This window comes from Crocuta crocuta, unplaced genomic scaffold, assembly GCF_008692635.1.
Source record: "Crocuta crocuta isolate KB4526 unplaced genomic scaffold, BGI_CrCroc_1.0 scaffold73, whole genome shotgun sequence".
Taxonomy (NCBI): domain Eukaryota; kingdom Metazoa; phylum Chordata; class Mammalia; order Carnivora; family Hyaenidae; genus Crocuta; species Crocuta crocuta.
The window spans coordinates 7,158,663-7,175,687 of record NW_027529443.1 but is presented as its reverse complement, the minus strand read 5'-3'; the positions used below and the strand labels follow the sequence as shown (position 1 = coordinate 7,175,687).

Here is a 17,025-nt window from a genome sequence, read left to right as displayed (position 1 = left end):
AAAATTTTTTTTTCTTAATGTTTAATTTTGAGAGAGAGACAAAGCATGAGTAGAGAAGGGGCAGAGAGAGAGAGGCAGACACAGAACCTGAAGCAGGCTCTAGGCTCTGAGCTGTCAGCACAGAGCCCAATGCAGGGCTTGAACTTGCTAACAGTGAGATCGTGACCTGAGCCAAAGCCAGATGCTTAACTGACTGAGCCACCCAGGAGCCCCTATATATATATTTTTGTAATTGCTTTTCTGAATTACAGAGACTAACAAAACATCTGGCCTTTTAATTCTAAGAGCCTACAGCTGTCCTGTCCACTATGGAGTCACTTGTTCCTTGTGGCTATTGAGAACCTGAAACGTGACTAGCCCAAACTGAGATGTGCTCCAGGTATAAAAGCATGCCATGTTTCCATGACTTATGAAAAATATGAGATCACACATTTTTTACATCGACTACCTATTGGATTAAATATTTTGAATATGTTTTGTTACATGAAATATAAAATTTATTTCATCTGTGCTTTTAAAAAGCGTGGCTACTAGAAACTTTAACACTAGACATATGGCTCGTATTATTTTCATTGGGCAGCATGGTCCTAGAGGGTTAGCTTTGGTACACATCACCATGGTTTCTTCCTAAGTCAAATGTCACCTTGTTCCATCTTGTTTCAAACCACAGTAGCAAACCCTTTGCTGATATCAGTGCCCCAAATAAAGGGATTAGCCCTTCCTGCTTAAGTTCTGGGAAATGGTCAGAAGCCACAGCACAGCCACCCTAAAACCCCAGAATTACATTTTGTAGCCTTGAGAGCTAGAGGTGGTTTAGCCTTCAGAGCCCCCTGCCCGAGCCAGAACCTGTGCAAATGGATCTCCTGAGTTAGGCATTTGGGCAGAGTGGCCAGGCCACTGGCTAGGCCTGTAGCTGTCACTAGGGTGGCTTGTGGTTTGACCTACAATACAGGCAGGAGAGGCCTCCAAGTGGCAGCACCTCCTTATGTATCTGGAGGCCTCTTTCTGAGCTCACTTATAATTGTTCAGCTCACTGAGGTTCCACTTTAGGGGCTCATTACTCAGGAACCACCTTCCTAGGGCTACACTCTACTCTTACCTACAGCTTACTGTCCCCTCTGAGCTGATAATTTATTGCCCCATTTCCCCCATCTATGCTGAGTCAGATAGACCTAGATTCCAATTTCCTTTCCCACCACTTACTTGGCCACATAACAGTTTACTTACTCTCTCCAAAGCCTTAGTTTTCTTATCTGTGGAATGGAGATGATGATCATCCCTAGTTCAAAGGATGATGATCATCCCTAGTTGAAAGGATAAAATGAGGGAATCCACACAAAGTATACAACAGTGTCTAGCTCATAGTTGGTATTCAATGTTTGAGCTATTACTGTTATTCTTCTTCTAAAGATTTTTCCCCCTAATCTGTCCATCTAAGTGATCTGTAAATGAGAATTATGAATGTCTAGGAATAGCTGGGATTTTTAAAGTGTTCATGTGTGAGAATAGCATCATCCCAGGGAAAGGACCAAGTGGAGGAGATGGCCTTCTGAGTCTCCTGAGGTTTTTCTTTTTTTTAAAGGCCACTGATAAGGGCACTTTCTTTTCTTCTTTTTTTCTGAGGGTACTTTCTATAGTGCCATCTCATGGAGAGACCTAGCACTCCCAAAGGCCACTTGTCTATTCAACCTCCCCAACCCTCCAAATGGGCCAAGATTCTAGTCAGGCTAGGTTCATAGGGAGAGGCACCCTATGAGCACCAAGTGGGGGCAGCTGCTCCTGTGCAGACCCCTCTGCTGGGGCAGCACAACACCAGAAGTCTCCTAAGAGGACCTCTCCCCTGCCCTCCTTTACACCCTTTGCTTAGGTGTTGAGTTTTAAGGCTTTCTGGGAAACTACAAGCAGTTCCTCTTTACAGAAAAATCCAGAATCTCTCACACATCAAGATCTTGGTCTTCTTGGGGCACCAGGGTGGCTCAGTCAGTTAAGCGTCCACTTTGGCTCAGGTCATGATCTCACAGCTCATGGGTTCAAGCCCCACGTCGTGCTCTGTGCTGACAACTAGCTCAGAGCCTGGAGCCTGTTTCAGATTCTGTGCCTCCCTCTCTCTGTGACCCTCCCCTGCTCACGCTGTCTGTCTGTCTGTCTCTCTCTCTCAGAAATAAATAAAACATTAAAATTTTTTTTTAAAAAAAGATCTTGGTCTTCTCAGGGAGATCAAAATGCTCTGAGCTCAGACTTCATTCTCTGGAAGGTAATGGGTGTGCTCTCAGATTAGGTCCTTCCACAGACATGTCCTCAGTCTCGGGCATGTTTTCTGAAATAGGGAATTCCAGGCCAAGTCACAGAGAAAACTGCTTATGGAGAGGCTGTCTCATCTCCACCTCCCTGGTGGAGGACGTTTCAAGGCCACTGCTAGCCCTTGAATGTGATGATTATTTTAGAAACACAGTGAGTTTTCTTTTTTCTGCTTAGTGTTCACACCACACTTATCACCCTCACACTTGGTTGCTTATAAAAGTCCCAACTATTTTTAGGGGAGAATATTTATTATTCTCATTTATAGACTAAAGGGGCTGAAAGGAGTGAGGTATTATTTCTGAACATAGCCTGCTGGACGATGAGGCTCTACAGTATCATCAGCCCAAGTAGGAATCATCTGGCATTGTCAGGAGGTCTCAGGAAAAGGCATGGCTTTCTCTTTTGTGTGTCCTTCATCAAGGGTCAAATCCAGGCCCCTCCTACTGTAATTCAATGCCCTTATCATCCTTTAGGGCCCTGAGCAGCCACTTGCTTAGGAAAGCAGACGATGCTTTCTTTCTAGCCACTGGCTAGAGAAAAACTCAATCATTAATAATGGGGTCCCCAAAGAAAGGGGTCAACCTGTTTATGTAAAGAGACAGGCATTTCATCCCGTATCCTGCCCATTCCCTTCCTTTAAAAGACTTTCCCAGGGCGCCTAGGTGGCTCAGTCTGTTAAGCATCCGACTACGGCTCAGGTCATGATCTTACAGCTCGAGCCCCGCTTCGGGCTCTGTGCTGACAGCTCAGAACCTGGAGCCTGCTTCAGATTCTGTGTCTCCCTCTCTCTCTGTCCCTCTCCCAATCATGCTCTGTCTCTCAAAAATAAATGTTAAAAAATTTTTTTAAGACTTTCCCTCCCATTAATAACTCCTCGGCTTCAAGCAAATTCTCCTTTCAGAAAGGAGAGGCTTGACCCAGTAATGGTTCCTGCCTTCCAAAGGGCTACCAGGACCAGGTATGGATCGGGCATGGGTTGGCTGGCTAGGGGTGGACAGTGACAGGCACCTGCTGCCAGTGCCGGTCTTTCATCCCTGGGTTGCAGGAGATGCTGAGGATAGGGATGTGCTGCTTGAATTTATCAATCTTCATTTTCACATTCTCCGCTAACCGCCTGGGTGCAGGTACATCGGCTAGGGTCTTGGTCAATTTATATATCGTTCTCCACATATTCCCTACTTCCTCTGAGATTTCCTCAGCATTCAGCAAAAAGAGGGGTCCTGAAATAGAAATCATCGGGTGAGAGAAGGGTCAGACCACCAACTAGATGTTAGTCATTTGTACCTTTAATTCCCTGAATTTAGGATTGTGCCTATCTATGGTATGGATATTGGAACAAACAGACTTTGGAGTTGGGTCTGGATCTAAAACCTCTACTTAGCCAATGAAACACTGGACATATTTATCTGAACTTTTCTAAGCCTCAACAATATCACCTATGATACAGGGGTAATAACAGATACCTAGGCAGGTGATCATGAGCGTTAAGCAAGGTAAGTAAAGTGGTGAGCACAATGCAATGCCTGACGTGTAAAGCAAGTACAGTTAGGGAATCAGTTGTTAGCAGTGGTTGTAGATGCTATTACAGAGCAGTATAAGGTGGTCCACAAATGCTGTGAAATATTAACAAGTGGGGAATATGGGTGAATGAGAATTTAGGGAGTTCTTTGTATAGTTCTGGCAACTTTTTTTTCTTACAAATAGTTTATTGTCAAGTTGGTTTCCATATAACACCCAGTGCTCATCCCCACAAGTGCCCTCCTCCATGCCCATCTCCCCCCTCCCCCCCACATCCATCAGTCCTCAGTTTGTTTCTCAGCATTCAAGAGTCTCTCATGGTTGACCTCTCTCCCTTTCCCCCACCATTTCCCCCCTTCTTCTCCCCCATGGTCCTCAGTTAAGTTCCTCCTAATCCTCCTATACGTGCAAACATATGATATTTGTCCTTCTCTGCCTGACTTATTTCGCTAAGCATAACACCCTCAAGGTCCATCCATGTTGCTACACATGGAGCTCTGGCAACTTTTACGTAAGTTTGAAATTACTGTAAACTGATTCTTTTCAAAACAAAAACTGACCCCTCATTTAAAAAACCAAAGTGCTCCGAAACATTAATTTCCTTCTCCTCCTTTTCTTCAGAGGGATCCTACAGAATTTGGGTTTCACATTCAGTCAAAATCCTTCCATGCTGCTGCTTTCTTCCCCATGGATATATCAAATTGGTGTTAACTCTTGTGTCATGATGTTACTAATTTACTCAAAAATACTCTTATTTCATAGCTACCAAGATCAAATAAAGCTTTGTTAATTTAACTTGCTTCATTAGCCCATTTTTGAGTTGAAAAATCAAAAATTAAAACTTTTTGAAATTATATGTATAATAATACACCATGTCCAATTGAGGTTTTTCATGGGAATGTGAGGCTTGTTTAATATTTGAAAATCAAACAATGTAATAAGCTTTGTTAACAATCTAAAAAAAGAAAATCACATGATAATATCATTTGATGTGGAAAAAGCATTTTTAAAAAATTCAGTATCCATTTAAGATAAAACTGCTAAACCAACTAGGAATAGAAAGGCTTATCAGCTTGATAAAGGGCATCTATGAAAAACCTATACTATCACTATACTCTTGTATATTGGAAATATGTACAGGGGCGCCTGGGTGGCTCAGTCGGTTAAGCGTCCGACTTCAGCTCAGGTCATGATCTCACAGTTCGTGGGTTCGAGACCTGTGTCAGGCTCTGTGCTGACAGCTTGCTCAGAGCCTGGAGCCTGTTTCAGATTCTGTATCTCTCTCTCTCTCTCTCTCTGACCCTCTCCTGCTCACGCTTTCTCTCTCTCTCTCAGAAATAAAACATTAAAAAAATTTTTTTAAAAAGGAAATATGTACATCTTTTTACATGTCAATCATACTATAACAAAGTGATTTTAAAAAACAAAACCAGGCATGCCTGGGTAGCTCAGTTAGTTAAGCTTCTGACTTCGGCTCCAGTCATGCTCTTGTGGTTCATGAATTAGAGCCCTGCATCAATCCCACTTCATATCCCAGTTCTGATCCTCTGTCCTTCCTCTCTCTCTGTCCCTCCTGTTTGTCCCTCCTCTGCTCATTTTCTCTCTCTCTCTCATGAATGAACGAGTGAATACAATTTAAGGCTTTTCTATAAAAAAAACAAACCCAAAAAAGGATAAAGAATACAAGAAAGAATGAAAGAAAAAAAGAAAGAAAAAATAACAAATCCCTTATTGTTAATGATGAAAGATGGAATACTTTTTCCCTAAGACAAGGCAAGAATTTTCACTCTCATAATTCCTAATCAACATCATACTTAAAGTCCTAGACAGTACAATGAGGCATGAAAAAGAAATAGGAGGCATACAGATTGGAAGAGAAGAAAAAAATGTCTTAGTTTTCCAGATGACATGGCTGTTTATATAGGTGATGCAGGAAACCTAAATAACAACAATAATGAAATCTTTGCTGGAAAGCAAAAACACTGTAACAGAAGTAAGAATATATCAAATGGGTTCATTAGCAGGCTGGATGGCAACTGAGGAAAGAATCTTTGAGTTTGAGAATATGTCACTAGAAACTTGCAAAGTTAAAAAGAAAAAAAGATGGAGGAAGAAATGGAACAGAATGGCCAAGAACTGTGGGATAGCTACAACATGTGTAACTCGCTGGTAATGGAAATACCAGAAGGAGAAGAGAAAGAAATGGGAAAAAATATTTGAAGCAATAATGACTGAGAATTTCCCCCCAATTAATGTCAGACACCAAGCCACAGATCCAGGATAAATGCCAAAAATGTTACCTAGGCATATGACAGTCAAGCTGTAGAAAATCAAAGTTAAAGAAAAAACTTGAAAAATGCCAGGGGGTGCTGGACACCATGCCTTTAGAGAAGCAAAGATAAGCATTACATTCTACTTCTCCTCAGAAAACAAGAAGAGAGGGAATGAAATATTAAAGGTATTGAGAGAAAAAAACCCCACCAACCTACAATTCTCTATCCTGAGACTTGAAGGAGCAACAAATACTTTTTCAGACAAACAGAAATGAGGGAATTTGCCAGTAGGTACTTTGCAAGAAACAGTAAAAGTCCTTCAGAAAGAAGTAAAAGGATTTGTCAGAAACACAGATTTACATAAAGAAAGGAGGAGCATTAAAGAAGGGATAAGTGAAGGTAAAATAAATACGTTGATTTTTCTTATTCCTAGCTGATCTAACAGTTAACAGTTTGTTCAAAATAATAATAGCAACAATATATTTGATGATTACAGTTTATATATAGGTGCAATGAAGAACAGAAATGATACAACAGATAGAAGGGGGGAATTAGGAACACTTTGCTATTACAAGGCATTTTTGAAATGAAGTTATATATAAACTTTAAATATGGCCCAGCAATCTACTCCTGAGCATCTACCCCAGAAGAAAGAAAAATTCTGTTAACCTAAAAATTCATGCATGACTACTTATAGCAGCCGTATTCATAACAGCCTGAAACTGGAAACAGCCCAAATATCTACCAGTGGATAAGTGGGTAAACAAACTGGTATATCCATGCAACGGAACACTACCCAGCATCAAGGGAAGGAAGCACCTATGGATTAATCCAACAGCTTGGATGAATCTCAAAGTAGTATGCTGTGTGAAAGAAGCACTCTCAAAAGGTTACACACTGTATCATTCCATGTCTATTACAGTCTCAAAAAGACAAAACTATAGTAACGATGAAGAGCTCAACAATGCCAGGTCTTCCGACACTGGGGAAAGTGTGACGACAAAGGGGTAGAACAAGACATCTTATTAAAATGGCACTCGTGGGGATTAGCACTGGGTGTTATATGGAAACCAACTTGACAGTAAACTTAAGTCAGGCAGAGAAGGACAAATACATATATTTGCACATATAGGAGGATTAGGAGGAACTTAACGGAGGACCAAGGGGGAGAAGAAGGGGGGAAATAGTCGGGGAGAGGGAGAGAGGCAAACCATGAGAGACTCTGGAATGCTGAGAACAAACTGAGGGCTGATGGGTGTGGGAGGGGAGGGGGGAGATGGGCATGGGGGAGATGGGCATGGAGGAGGGCACCTGTGGGGATGAGCACTGGGTGTTATATGGAAACCAACTTGACAAACTATTTGTAAAAAAAATAAATAAAATAAAATAAAATAAATAAAAAGCTGCCTCAGTAAAAAAAATAAAATAAAATAAATAAAATGATGAAACTTCTGCTTTCTAATCATGGTGCATCTATATATGTGTTAGCATTTATAGAACTATATGCCAAAAAAGTCCTTTTTGCTGTATATGAATTGAAAAAATTAAATGTAAAAAATTAAAAACAATTTTTTTAATGTTTGTTTATTTTTGAGAGAGACAGAGTGGGAGCAGGGGAGAGGTAGAGAAAGAGGGAGACACAGAATCTGAAGTAGGCTCCAGGCTCTGAGCTGTTGGCACAGAGCCTGATGCAGGGCTCGAACTCATGAACTGTGAGATCATGACCTCAGCCAAAGTCGGATGATGACCTGGCCTCAATGCCCCTAAGTGCAAAAAATTTTTAACACAGTATCTCTTTCTAACAAAAGACTTGGTAAACTATAAATATTTCCCTGACACCATAAAAATTTTGTATCTCAAACCAATGAAAGCATCATGTTTAAAGGTGACACTCTGCGAGAATTCCCATGAAAATCAGGAATAAGACAGAGGTGTCCATTATTACCACTGTTTATTTTGGAAGTGCTGGTCAACACACAACAGTGAATAAAAAAAGGGGGTATGAAAATAAATAAAGAAGGTAAAATATAATTATATAGATATGACTGATAACCTGGAAAATTTAAGCGCATCAGTGAAAATGAAAATTTTTTAAATGAAAAAGAAAATGCCAATTTAAACATGAAATCAATACAGGTGCCTGGGTGGCTCAGTTGGTTATGATCAGGTCATGATCTCACAGCTCATGGGTTCGAGCCCTGCTCTGGGCTCTGTGCTGACAGTTCAGAGCCTGGAGCCTGCTTTGGATTCTGTGTCTTCCTCGCTCTCTGCCCCTTCCCTTTCTTGCACTCCGTCGCTTTCTCTCAAAAATAAATAAAATTTAAAAAATTTAATAAATAAAAAAACATTAAATCAACAAAACTAAACAAACAAATAAAATAAATCAGCAAAAAGTTTTCAAAGCTATCATTTCCCAGGTTCATTGAGGGTGTGAAGAATGTGCACACAAGTGCTGCTAGAAGGGTAATAAAACATAACTTTTCTAGAAGACAGTAACAACAACGTCATCAACAAAACCAGTTTTAAAAGTCCTCATAATTTTCATTACATGACCTTTGATTTAGCCATTTCACTTTCAGGAATTTATTCTAAGAAAGCAACCAAAATTGCATCCAGAAAACTGGTGATGAAGATGTTCATCACAGTTGTGCTTGAAATACTGTGGCACTAGAAACAGCTGAAGGCTCAGCTATAAGGGTCTCCGAGTTTGTCCTCTACTCTTCTCCCCTCTCCCCAGGTGATATCATTCATGCCTTTTACTTGTAATCTATACTCAATCATTCCCCAATATAAATCACACGCCCCAAACCTATAACTTAACTTCAGGCTTATTTTCTCAACTGCTAGTTAATGTTCCCATTTGGATGTTTGCAGACACCTTGAACTCGGTATATTCAAGTTGATGTGTCTTTTTTCCCCAACAAATTTGTCACTTCTCTTGTTCAGTGATGGCAATATCCACAAATTGCCTGGGCTAATAATCTGGAAGTCACCCCAGGTTCTTCCCTTTCCCTCCTTGCCCCTTTCAGATCAATCAGGAAGTCCTGTTGACTCTACCTTGACTCTCTCTAGCCTCCAGGATCTAGAGACAAAGGAGTAGTTTACAGATGTCTGTGGCACCCTGGTCTTTCTTGAAGGAGCACAGAAGTGCAAATGCCATCTTATTCTCCCCTCCCCTGCCTCTCTGCAATCCATGGCTCTGGGTGACTGCATCTTCCATTTCACCCTAGCAAAAGGTCTTGGCTCTTCAATCCTCACTTTCCATCATTATCACATCAGAAAAATTTAACTGTGATTCCTTTAATCCAGAGTATACGAAGTATAAAAAGTCCAGCCTGAAGCTGAAGTCCAAACTCTATTCTAGAACCGGCTAGGTTGGATCCACTATCCCATCCCTACCCTGTCCCAATAGAGTGAGCTTGCAGCATACCATTCATCCACTCCTCTGACTTGATGCTAAACTCGTACGTCGTCAGCCACAGCTGCTCATAAGGCACTTTGTTGGTCAACACGGTTTGCAGAAGAGGGAAGGTACTCTTCTCCTTTTCCAAAAGATCCTCTTCCTTATTGATCAACTGCAGGGCAAAAGGGGATGCTGTTTATTGGGTGACTGTTTTTCTGAACCCTGGAAGCCACCATGGCAAATTCCTCAAGGCTATGAACACCAAGATGAGGAAGATGGCTTGTTCATCTGGAGAGTGAGAGAGGAAAACAAGACAGGGACTCAAGTAAGATGGTCCCTTTGCTACCTCTGAGGGGGCCGTTACAGCTAAGATCTAGCTGGATGAAACTCTAGGATAATTTGGTACTTGCTCCATCATCTTTGATCCCACTCTACCATATCCATGTCCCTATTTTCACAATTTTCTTAATTTACTTTAGCTGTCTATATGATGTTGCCTTCTTATGCTGACTTGCCTCAAAGATAAGGACTTTGATGATTAAAGAACTTATTTGTTGACCTTCAGGAAAATTTACTTAGTTTCGCTAAGCCATAGTTCTCCCATTTTAAATAGAGTTAAATAGGGAAAATAACAATGTCTACCCCAAAGATTTGTTATGGGTGTTAAGTGATATATTGCATATGAAGCCCTTTGTATACTGTTGAGCACATAATAAACACTCAAAATATGTGAGAAGTTATTCTACTGCAATTTCTTCTTTGTGCACTCAACAACTAACAAAAAAGCTGATATAATATCGGATGTAGAAAAAGGTAGCTGAAAGCACCAATGAAAGAAGTGGTCAACCAACCAATCAATAGTATCTACGTGAAAGGTGATGTTAGGAAAATGCAAAACCAAGAAACACAACCAAGAGAGCAGGACAGAGTCATAAGCCTCCAACCCAAGGCCCCAAGACCCCAAACCTCAAATTCCACCAGTGCTTGATCTAGGTTTCTTGAAAGCTCATGAAGCTTTTCAACATTGTTCTTCATTTCTTCTGTAGTCATCACTTCACGTTTCCTAAACCCTTCCAGTTCCTTGCTGTAGCCCTCAAGTTTCGACTCAAATTCTGAGCACCTAAAAGTAATGGACAGCCCAATCACATCTGGACTTTCCACTTTTGATTTTCTAAGTATTAGCATTGTTCACTCATACTCAAGCCTGGGGAGAATCTGGTCTTCTGATGTAGGATATATATACAATATATTACTTATGATCCTACCTCTCAAAGATGGCTGCTATGAATCTACTGGTGGTTAAACATTTCCAGATGTTTTCCTGTATGGGTAAATATATACAGGTCCACATATATGAAATCTATATAATATCTATTATACACATACATGTAAAATGTATGTATACACATATTATTCAGTCATCCATTAGATATTTATTATTGAGGGATTAATACATTCCAAGGACTGCTCTAGGCATCAGGGATATATTTGTGATGTACACTATTAAGCTCCCTATCCTTATGGAGGTTGTATTTTAGTTTGAGGAGACCTAGAACATGGAGGGATGAGGGGTGGATGGATGGAGAGATGCACAGATAAATTCATACATAAAGATAAAATGTGGTGTTTCTGATGGTGATAAATGCTCTGAAGAAAATAAAACAGGGCAGAGTGCTTAGTGGATGGAAATATAGGGCTACTCTAGCTAGAATGATCAGGGAAGACCTTTTAGCAACAAAGCAGGTTGCAAATTTACTTTTATTTTTTCTAACAAGGTAGATTATATTATACAGTGTTGAGTTATAATTGCTTAGCACATTATAGTTTCTGCAGTATTTTCATGCCTGTAATAAGTATATAGGTATATAGTCCATATAATAATACAGTCATTAGTAAAAAATACAGGCACTTGGAAAACTAAGTTGAGTAAATGAGTTGTATTTGTGGGACCATATGGAGTCTAAGGGAGGATAATTTAGGGATTCAAAGACGGTGGATTGGTCAGAATTCTGGCATGAAATGGAATTCACTCAATGTCCAAAGACAGAGGCTTTAATGAAGAGACTATCTACAGAGGTGAGATATGGGTAGCCTCAGAGGGAAGCCACTATGACCCCTAGGGCCAAGGGAACAGTGGGAACTGAGATGGGGACAGCAAATGGAAAAAATTGGTACCGAGGCCAAAAATTAATGTGGGCTGGGAAAATAGATAAAGTTTCTTAGAGAGAGAATGGGGTTGCTTTCACAGAAGATGAATGACTCAGTGAATATTGCTCAGCCCTCCTCACATACTGTTCTCAGGACTAATGCAAGAATGATGGACATGAGGTTTAAGAGTTCACCAAAGAGAGGGTTGGGCCCAGGACTGTGGGTCTTTCCTGGAGCTCCTCTTGTGCTGAATCTGCTGTTGAGAGCTCAGGAACCAGTCATGCTATCAGCCTGAGAATCGCCCCTCCAAGGGGGGTTACCCAGTGCTCTTCTCTTCTCACCATAAATGACAGTTCGCATTTCTCCCAGAGCTGCCCATCACTCTTCTGAACTTTAACAGCATTTACTGCCTCTGAATAGTCTTAGAGCACTGTTCTGAGAGTATGCTTACAAGGCTGTGGTTTGGAAGTGAAACCATTTTTCTCCCCAAATAAGTCATTGTTCAAAGGATGAAGGAAGCGGATGGTTTCTGAATGCCTACTGAGTGTTGGGTATCAGCCACTCAGCACAGTATCACATCATCTCATTTCATCCTTTTGCAAAATGATACCTCTCAGGAAACGAGATGATCTGAGATGGACTCTGTTATCCCACTTTCTGGATGAGGGCACTAAGGCTAAAAAAGATAAACTTGCTCCTATTCATTGAACCTGCAAATCAGTTCCATGGTGGAGGCTGTGTGTAAAGGGACATGGGGTAAATGGGAACTCTGTACTTTCTCAATTCTGTTGTGAATTTTAAAACTGTTCCAAGAAATAGAGTCTATTAATTAAAAAATATCAGTACCACCTATTGGGCTAGTTCTGGGTTCCGAGGACAGTATTCACGTAGGTAGAGAGAGACAAAGGCCACTGGAAGAAAAACTTGTGTGCCCATTTTCACCTTCAGCCCAAACTCCCATCCTATGTAGAAATTTCTGCTTTTATCTACATTTTTCCTTCCTTCTAAGTATTTGCAGGGACTATAAGACCTAAAGTTAGGCAGTGGGTATTTCACATGTGAAGGGGATAGTAACTGGTTTGACTACAGTTCATAAACCAAGTGTTATAAGCTGGGATGGGTATGTGTGCATGCATGTCTTTGCCCTGTACATGGTACGTGGCCCACTTCGCTTGACATTGTTTGATTTTTCAGTATCTCTATATTTTCTCTGCCTCTGGATTAAAATCTTTATTGAGCAGCCAAGCACACTTACATGTCTAGAATACAGCACAGCCCATAGTAAAAATCCTTAATAAATACTGGTTGAATTGACAAATAATGAATGAATAAATGATACGGCCACATTAGCATTGAACAAGACCAGCTGCAAAATAGCAATTTCTCAGCCTCCTACCATGCCTCTATTATCCCTGTCTTGATAACTCACAGATCTGTGGTCTCCAATGTAAGGCTGACAATTTTGCTATTATTATTGTGAGGCCATTATTACATAGCACTATTTTTGTCTTTTTCTCTCTGTACCACCAAATTCCAATTGTTCAAGGCAGGGAGGGAAGGCACTGGCAGGGTCACCACAGTGAAGCAGGCTTAAAGAGAGCATCCCTCAGTGGGAAACAAAAGGAAATTCCTTCTCCACCATTTGTTTTCAGCCTTCGCCCACACCTTCCTGTGGGGGGATCTAGGCAGAAACAGGAACCTGCAGTGTGTTACAAAGCTGGGTGTCATTTCTGAAAAAACCTCAGACTCTCTTTGTACCTTTTAATGAGGTCCATCTCAGCCTGATCTCTCTTGCTAAGGAGCAAGTTTCGGCTGTTTTCAAAGATATCTTCAATCTGGTCTGGCCAGAGGAACAGAGTGCTGTTCAGTTTGATGTCCTCTTCTGCAAAAACATACAGTCTGCTTCAGGACACTGCTCAGCATAGATCAGCATGCAGGGACTTAATTCAGCATTACAAGAGGTCAACAGAAGTAGGTGTGAGGGTGGCAATGCATGGATGGGCCCATTATGGATGAATGATAGCCAGTATTTATTGAGCACTTGCCAAGTGCCAGGCTAGAAGGGCAACAGTAATATCATCCTTGCTTTTACAGATGGGAAACAAAGTTTAGCCAAGTAGTCAAGGTCCCACCACTAGAAGGCAGCAGAGACAATTTCAAACCAGGGTGTAACCAACTCTAAAGCTAATGTAACCACAAGGCTTCACTGTTTTTCCATGCTGCATCTGAGTAGAGTAGAAACTTGGGCTAAAGTTCCATTTCTCCTCTTTAAACTGTCACCTCATCTGAGTCTCAGTCTCCCTTCTGGTTAAATGTCAGTAATAAAATCAGAGCCACCTTAAGGCTCTGGTCAGCTGAAATATCCTGGGCTCTCTCTGTACCCTGGGGAACTTTGAAAGCAGAGACCCAGTGTGTATTCACATGGTCAAGGGCACAGCTCATTAATGTGCAAGGGGATGGTTAGGGCAACTTCTGTCTCACTTCCAGTACCCATCTCTCCCTCCCATTACCCTTTGCCCCAAGCACCATGATCACCAGGTAAATTCACAGGTATTTCCAGAAGGAAGGAAGATCTGAAAACTTGGCTTGTGGACCAGATTCTTCAGAACCTGGTCCTTATAAAACTCTAACTTGGCCCAACAAGCCCTGAAAGGGCTCTGGCCATTTCTTTCCTTTAAAGATATGCAGCAGCATGAAGTCAAGTACCCTGGTCTCGCCTCAAAGGTGAGACTCTATTAAGATTAGAGATGACTGAAATCCACCCATTCATAAAAGGACTCTGCATTTGGAAGTGATTTTTTTCAGAAACACTAGACAGAAGATACCAGAACAGGCATCTAAAAACTCGTCAAGTCCCTAGACACTTCTTTTAGTCTAACAATAGAACCCCTTTGTTGGATTCAAATTCCTGAGGATAATAGCATGGAACTGGTGCCTCTAACATATGAGGACACTTGAAAAACAGCTCTCCCAATACTGACATTTAATGGTAGGACTGCTGACTCTTCCTCCCAATTCCTTATCTCTAAAAATATAAATATACATATACGTTTGCATGTAAATCTATATGGCATTGGACTTACGTGGCAAGTCTGCATAGTCCATCAGGAACTCCAGCCTTTCACTTGCATCTCTAAGTTGTCTCCGGAGTTTGAAAACTGTGACATCACTGGATTTCTTTAGGAATTCAATGAGGAGTACCAGCTCCTCAGTGTTGGCAGGAATTTCACTGACTTTGTCCGCGATGGTGCTGTACTGATTACAAATGCTACAGGGAGAGAAATAGCGACCATCATCTTTATCATCTAAAATCACTTTCTTATAAGACCTATTAAGCTAAACAGGAGACTGGAGACTAGAACAATGGTTTCCAACTTTTCTCTACCTGCAGATCTGTGATAGGTAATATTCACATGCACACCACACCTCAAGAACACAAACAATAGTAAATGAAATAGTATCTCACAGGTTTTAAGCCCTTTACTATGTGCCATGCCCCATTCTAATCACTGAATGTATATTAAACTTCACAACAATTCTAAGGGGTAGGGACTGTTATTATCAGTATTTTATAATGTAAGAAAGTGAGGCTGAGTAACTTTGTCCAAAGCAACATGGTGTGGAGGTGTCAGAGACAACATGTGAACTTGGTTTAATTGATTCCAAAGCTTGTGCTCTTAACAGATATACCAGGGGTAGAATCCAGGTTTGGACCAAAACAACAAGAATACCACCACTATCACTAGCAATAGCAACTCCTTGAATTTTATGTTGAAATAAAACACTAAGTTAATGGTAATCATCAGTCTTCACAGAATGTCAGCAAGTCTATCCTCATGTGCTAGAGGTAGTTCCTGGTTGGCAAAGAGAAAGTGACATTCAGCCACTGGGACCACTAGACCTAACTGCCTACCTCCCAAAACAAGACTATGAGAAAGGACGTTATCTATTTTTTCAAAGTTTATTTATTTATTTTGATAGAAAGAGACAGAGAGAGAGCGACGGAGGGAGTGAAGAGAGAGAAAGAGCAGGGGAGGGGCAGGGAGAGAGGGAGAGAACCCCAAGCAGGCTCCCAAAGCGGGGCTTGAACCCACGAACTGTGATATCATGACCTGAGCAGAAACCAAGAGCCAGGTGCTTAACCTACTGAGCCACCCAGGTGCCCTGAGAAAGGATAATTTGAATGTGCCCTAATTTATGCAAAAGTCAGTGATGACCATCATCAGTATTTTAATTATAATTAGGAACAAATTGCCTGCAATACATCCAGGCCTAGCACAGAGTGGCCCTCAAGAAATGTCAGCAATAGCTATCATAGTTTTTGTTATTAGTAATTGATTGCTACGTGTTGACATTCATGCATGATAAAAACCACTGCTTCCAATATTTTCAGTCTTCAATATTCCTTCTTTTTTGTTTTTGTTTTTTTAATTGAAGTATAGTTAATGCTCAATTTTCCTTCTTAATATACAGAGACCCCTGCATAGTAAAGCTAATTATATCAAACTGAAGAAAAAATGATTAAAACATCTTTGCAGACACCTCCAGGATCTTAAAAATGAATTTCTATACAATTTAGATACGTTCTGCATAGAACAATTATCTACTGTACTATGTAGGCTCACTACTATGTAGTATTTTCCACTTCTCAGACTCAGAGCCACATTACATGTCCCAGCCTCCTTTGCATTTTTCATTGGGTATTCTACCAGTACGCTTGGGCTACCATAGCAAAATATCACATACTGGATGGCCTAAAAACCAGGAAAATTATTTTCTCACAGTTCTTAGAGGCTGGGAAGTCCAAGGTCAAAGTACCGACCAATTAGGTTTCCTAGTGAAGGCTTTCTTTCGGGCTTGCAGACAGCTGCCTTCTCACTGTGTCCTCATATGGGAGAGAGAGAAAGAGCTCTGGTGTCTTTTCCTCTTCTTACAAGGGCAATAGCCCTTTCGGATTAGGGTCCCATCCTTATGACCTCATTTAACCTCATCATCTCCTTCTAGGCCTAGGCTTTAAATATAGCCACACACTGGGCACTAATGCCTTGCTATAGACTGAATGTTTGTGCACCCCCAAAATTCTTATGTTAAAACCTAATCTCTAATGTGATGGTATTTGGAGGTGGCCTTTGGGAGGGAAATAGGTCATGAGAGCTATGCCCTCATACATGGGTTTAGTACTCTCTTTATAAGAGAGATCCCAGACAGATAGTCTCCCAGCCTGTTAGCATCTTTCCCTCTTCTAGGAACGACACCCTAAGTCTTGGGGTACCCCCACCCCAAGTTCACATGGTTCATGAAAAGCAGATATCCACCCCAGAGATGGGACTGCCACTTGATCTAAGCCATCCTCTTCACAATACTGTTTGGTCAATGCTGCAC

The 17,025-nt window shown here is 41.0% G+C and overlaps 1 protein-coding gene across 1 annotated transcript in view; it reads right to left on the bottom strand.

The window, feature by feature from the left end:
- Positions 1–17,025, bottom strand: part of DNAH3 (dynein axonemal heavy chain 3) — a 165,782-nt gene that overhangs the window by 117,693 nt on the left and 31,064 nt on the right. The window contains exons 14-18 of the mRNA XM_077760528.1: positions 14,727–14,911; positions 13,402–13,525; positions 10,462–10,615; positions 9,523–9,667; positions 3,310–3,521 (exon numbers count right to left, since the gene is read on the bottom strand). Coding sequence (XP_077616654.1) covers positions 3,310–3,521; positions 9,523–9,667; positions 10,462–10,615; positions 13,402–13,525; positions 14,727–14,911 — 820 coding nt within the window. The remainder of the gene's footprint in view (positions 1–3,309; positions 3,522–9,522; positions 9,668–10,461; positions 10,616–13,401; positions 13,526–14,726; positions 14,912–17,025) is intronic.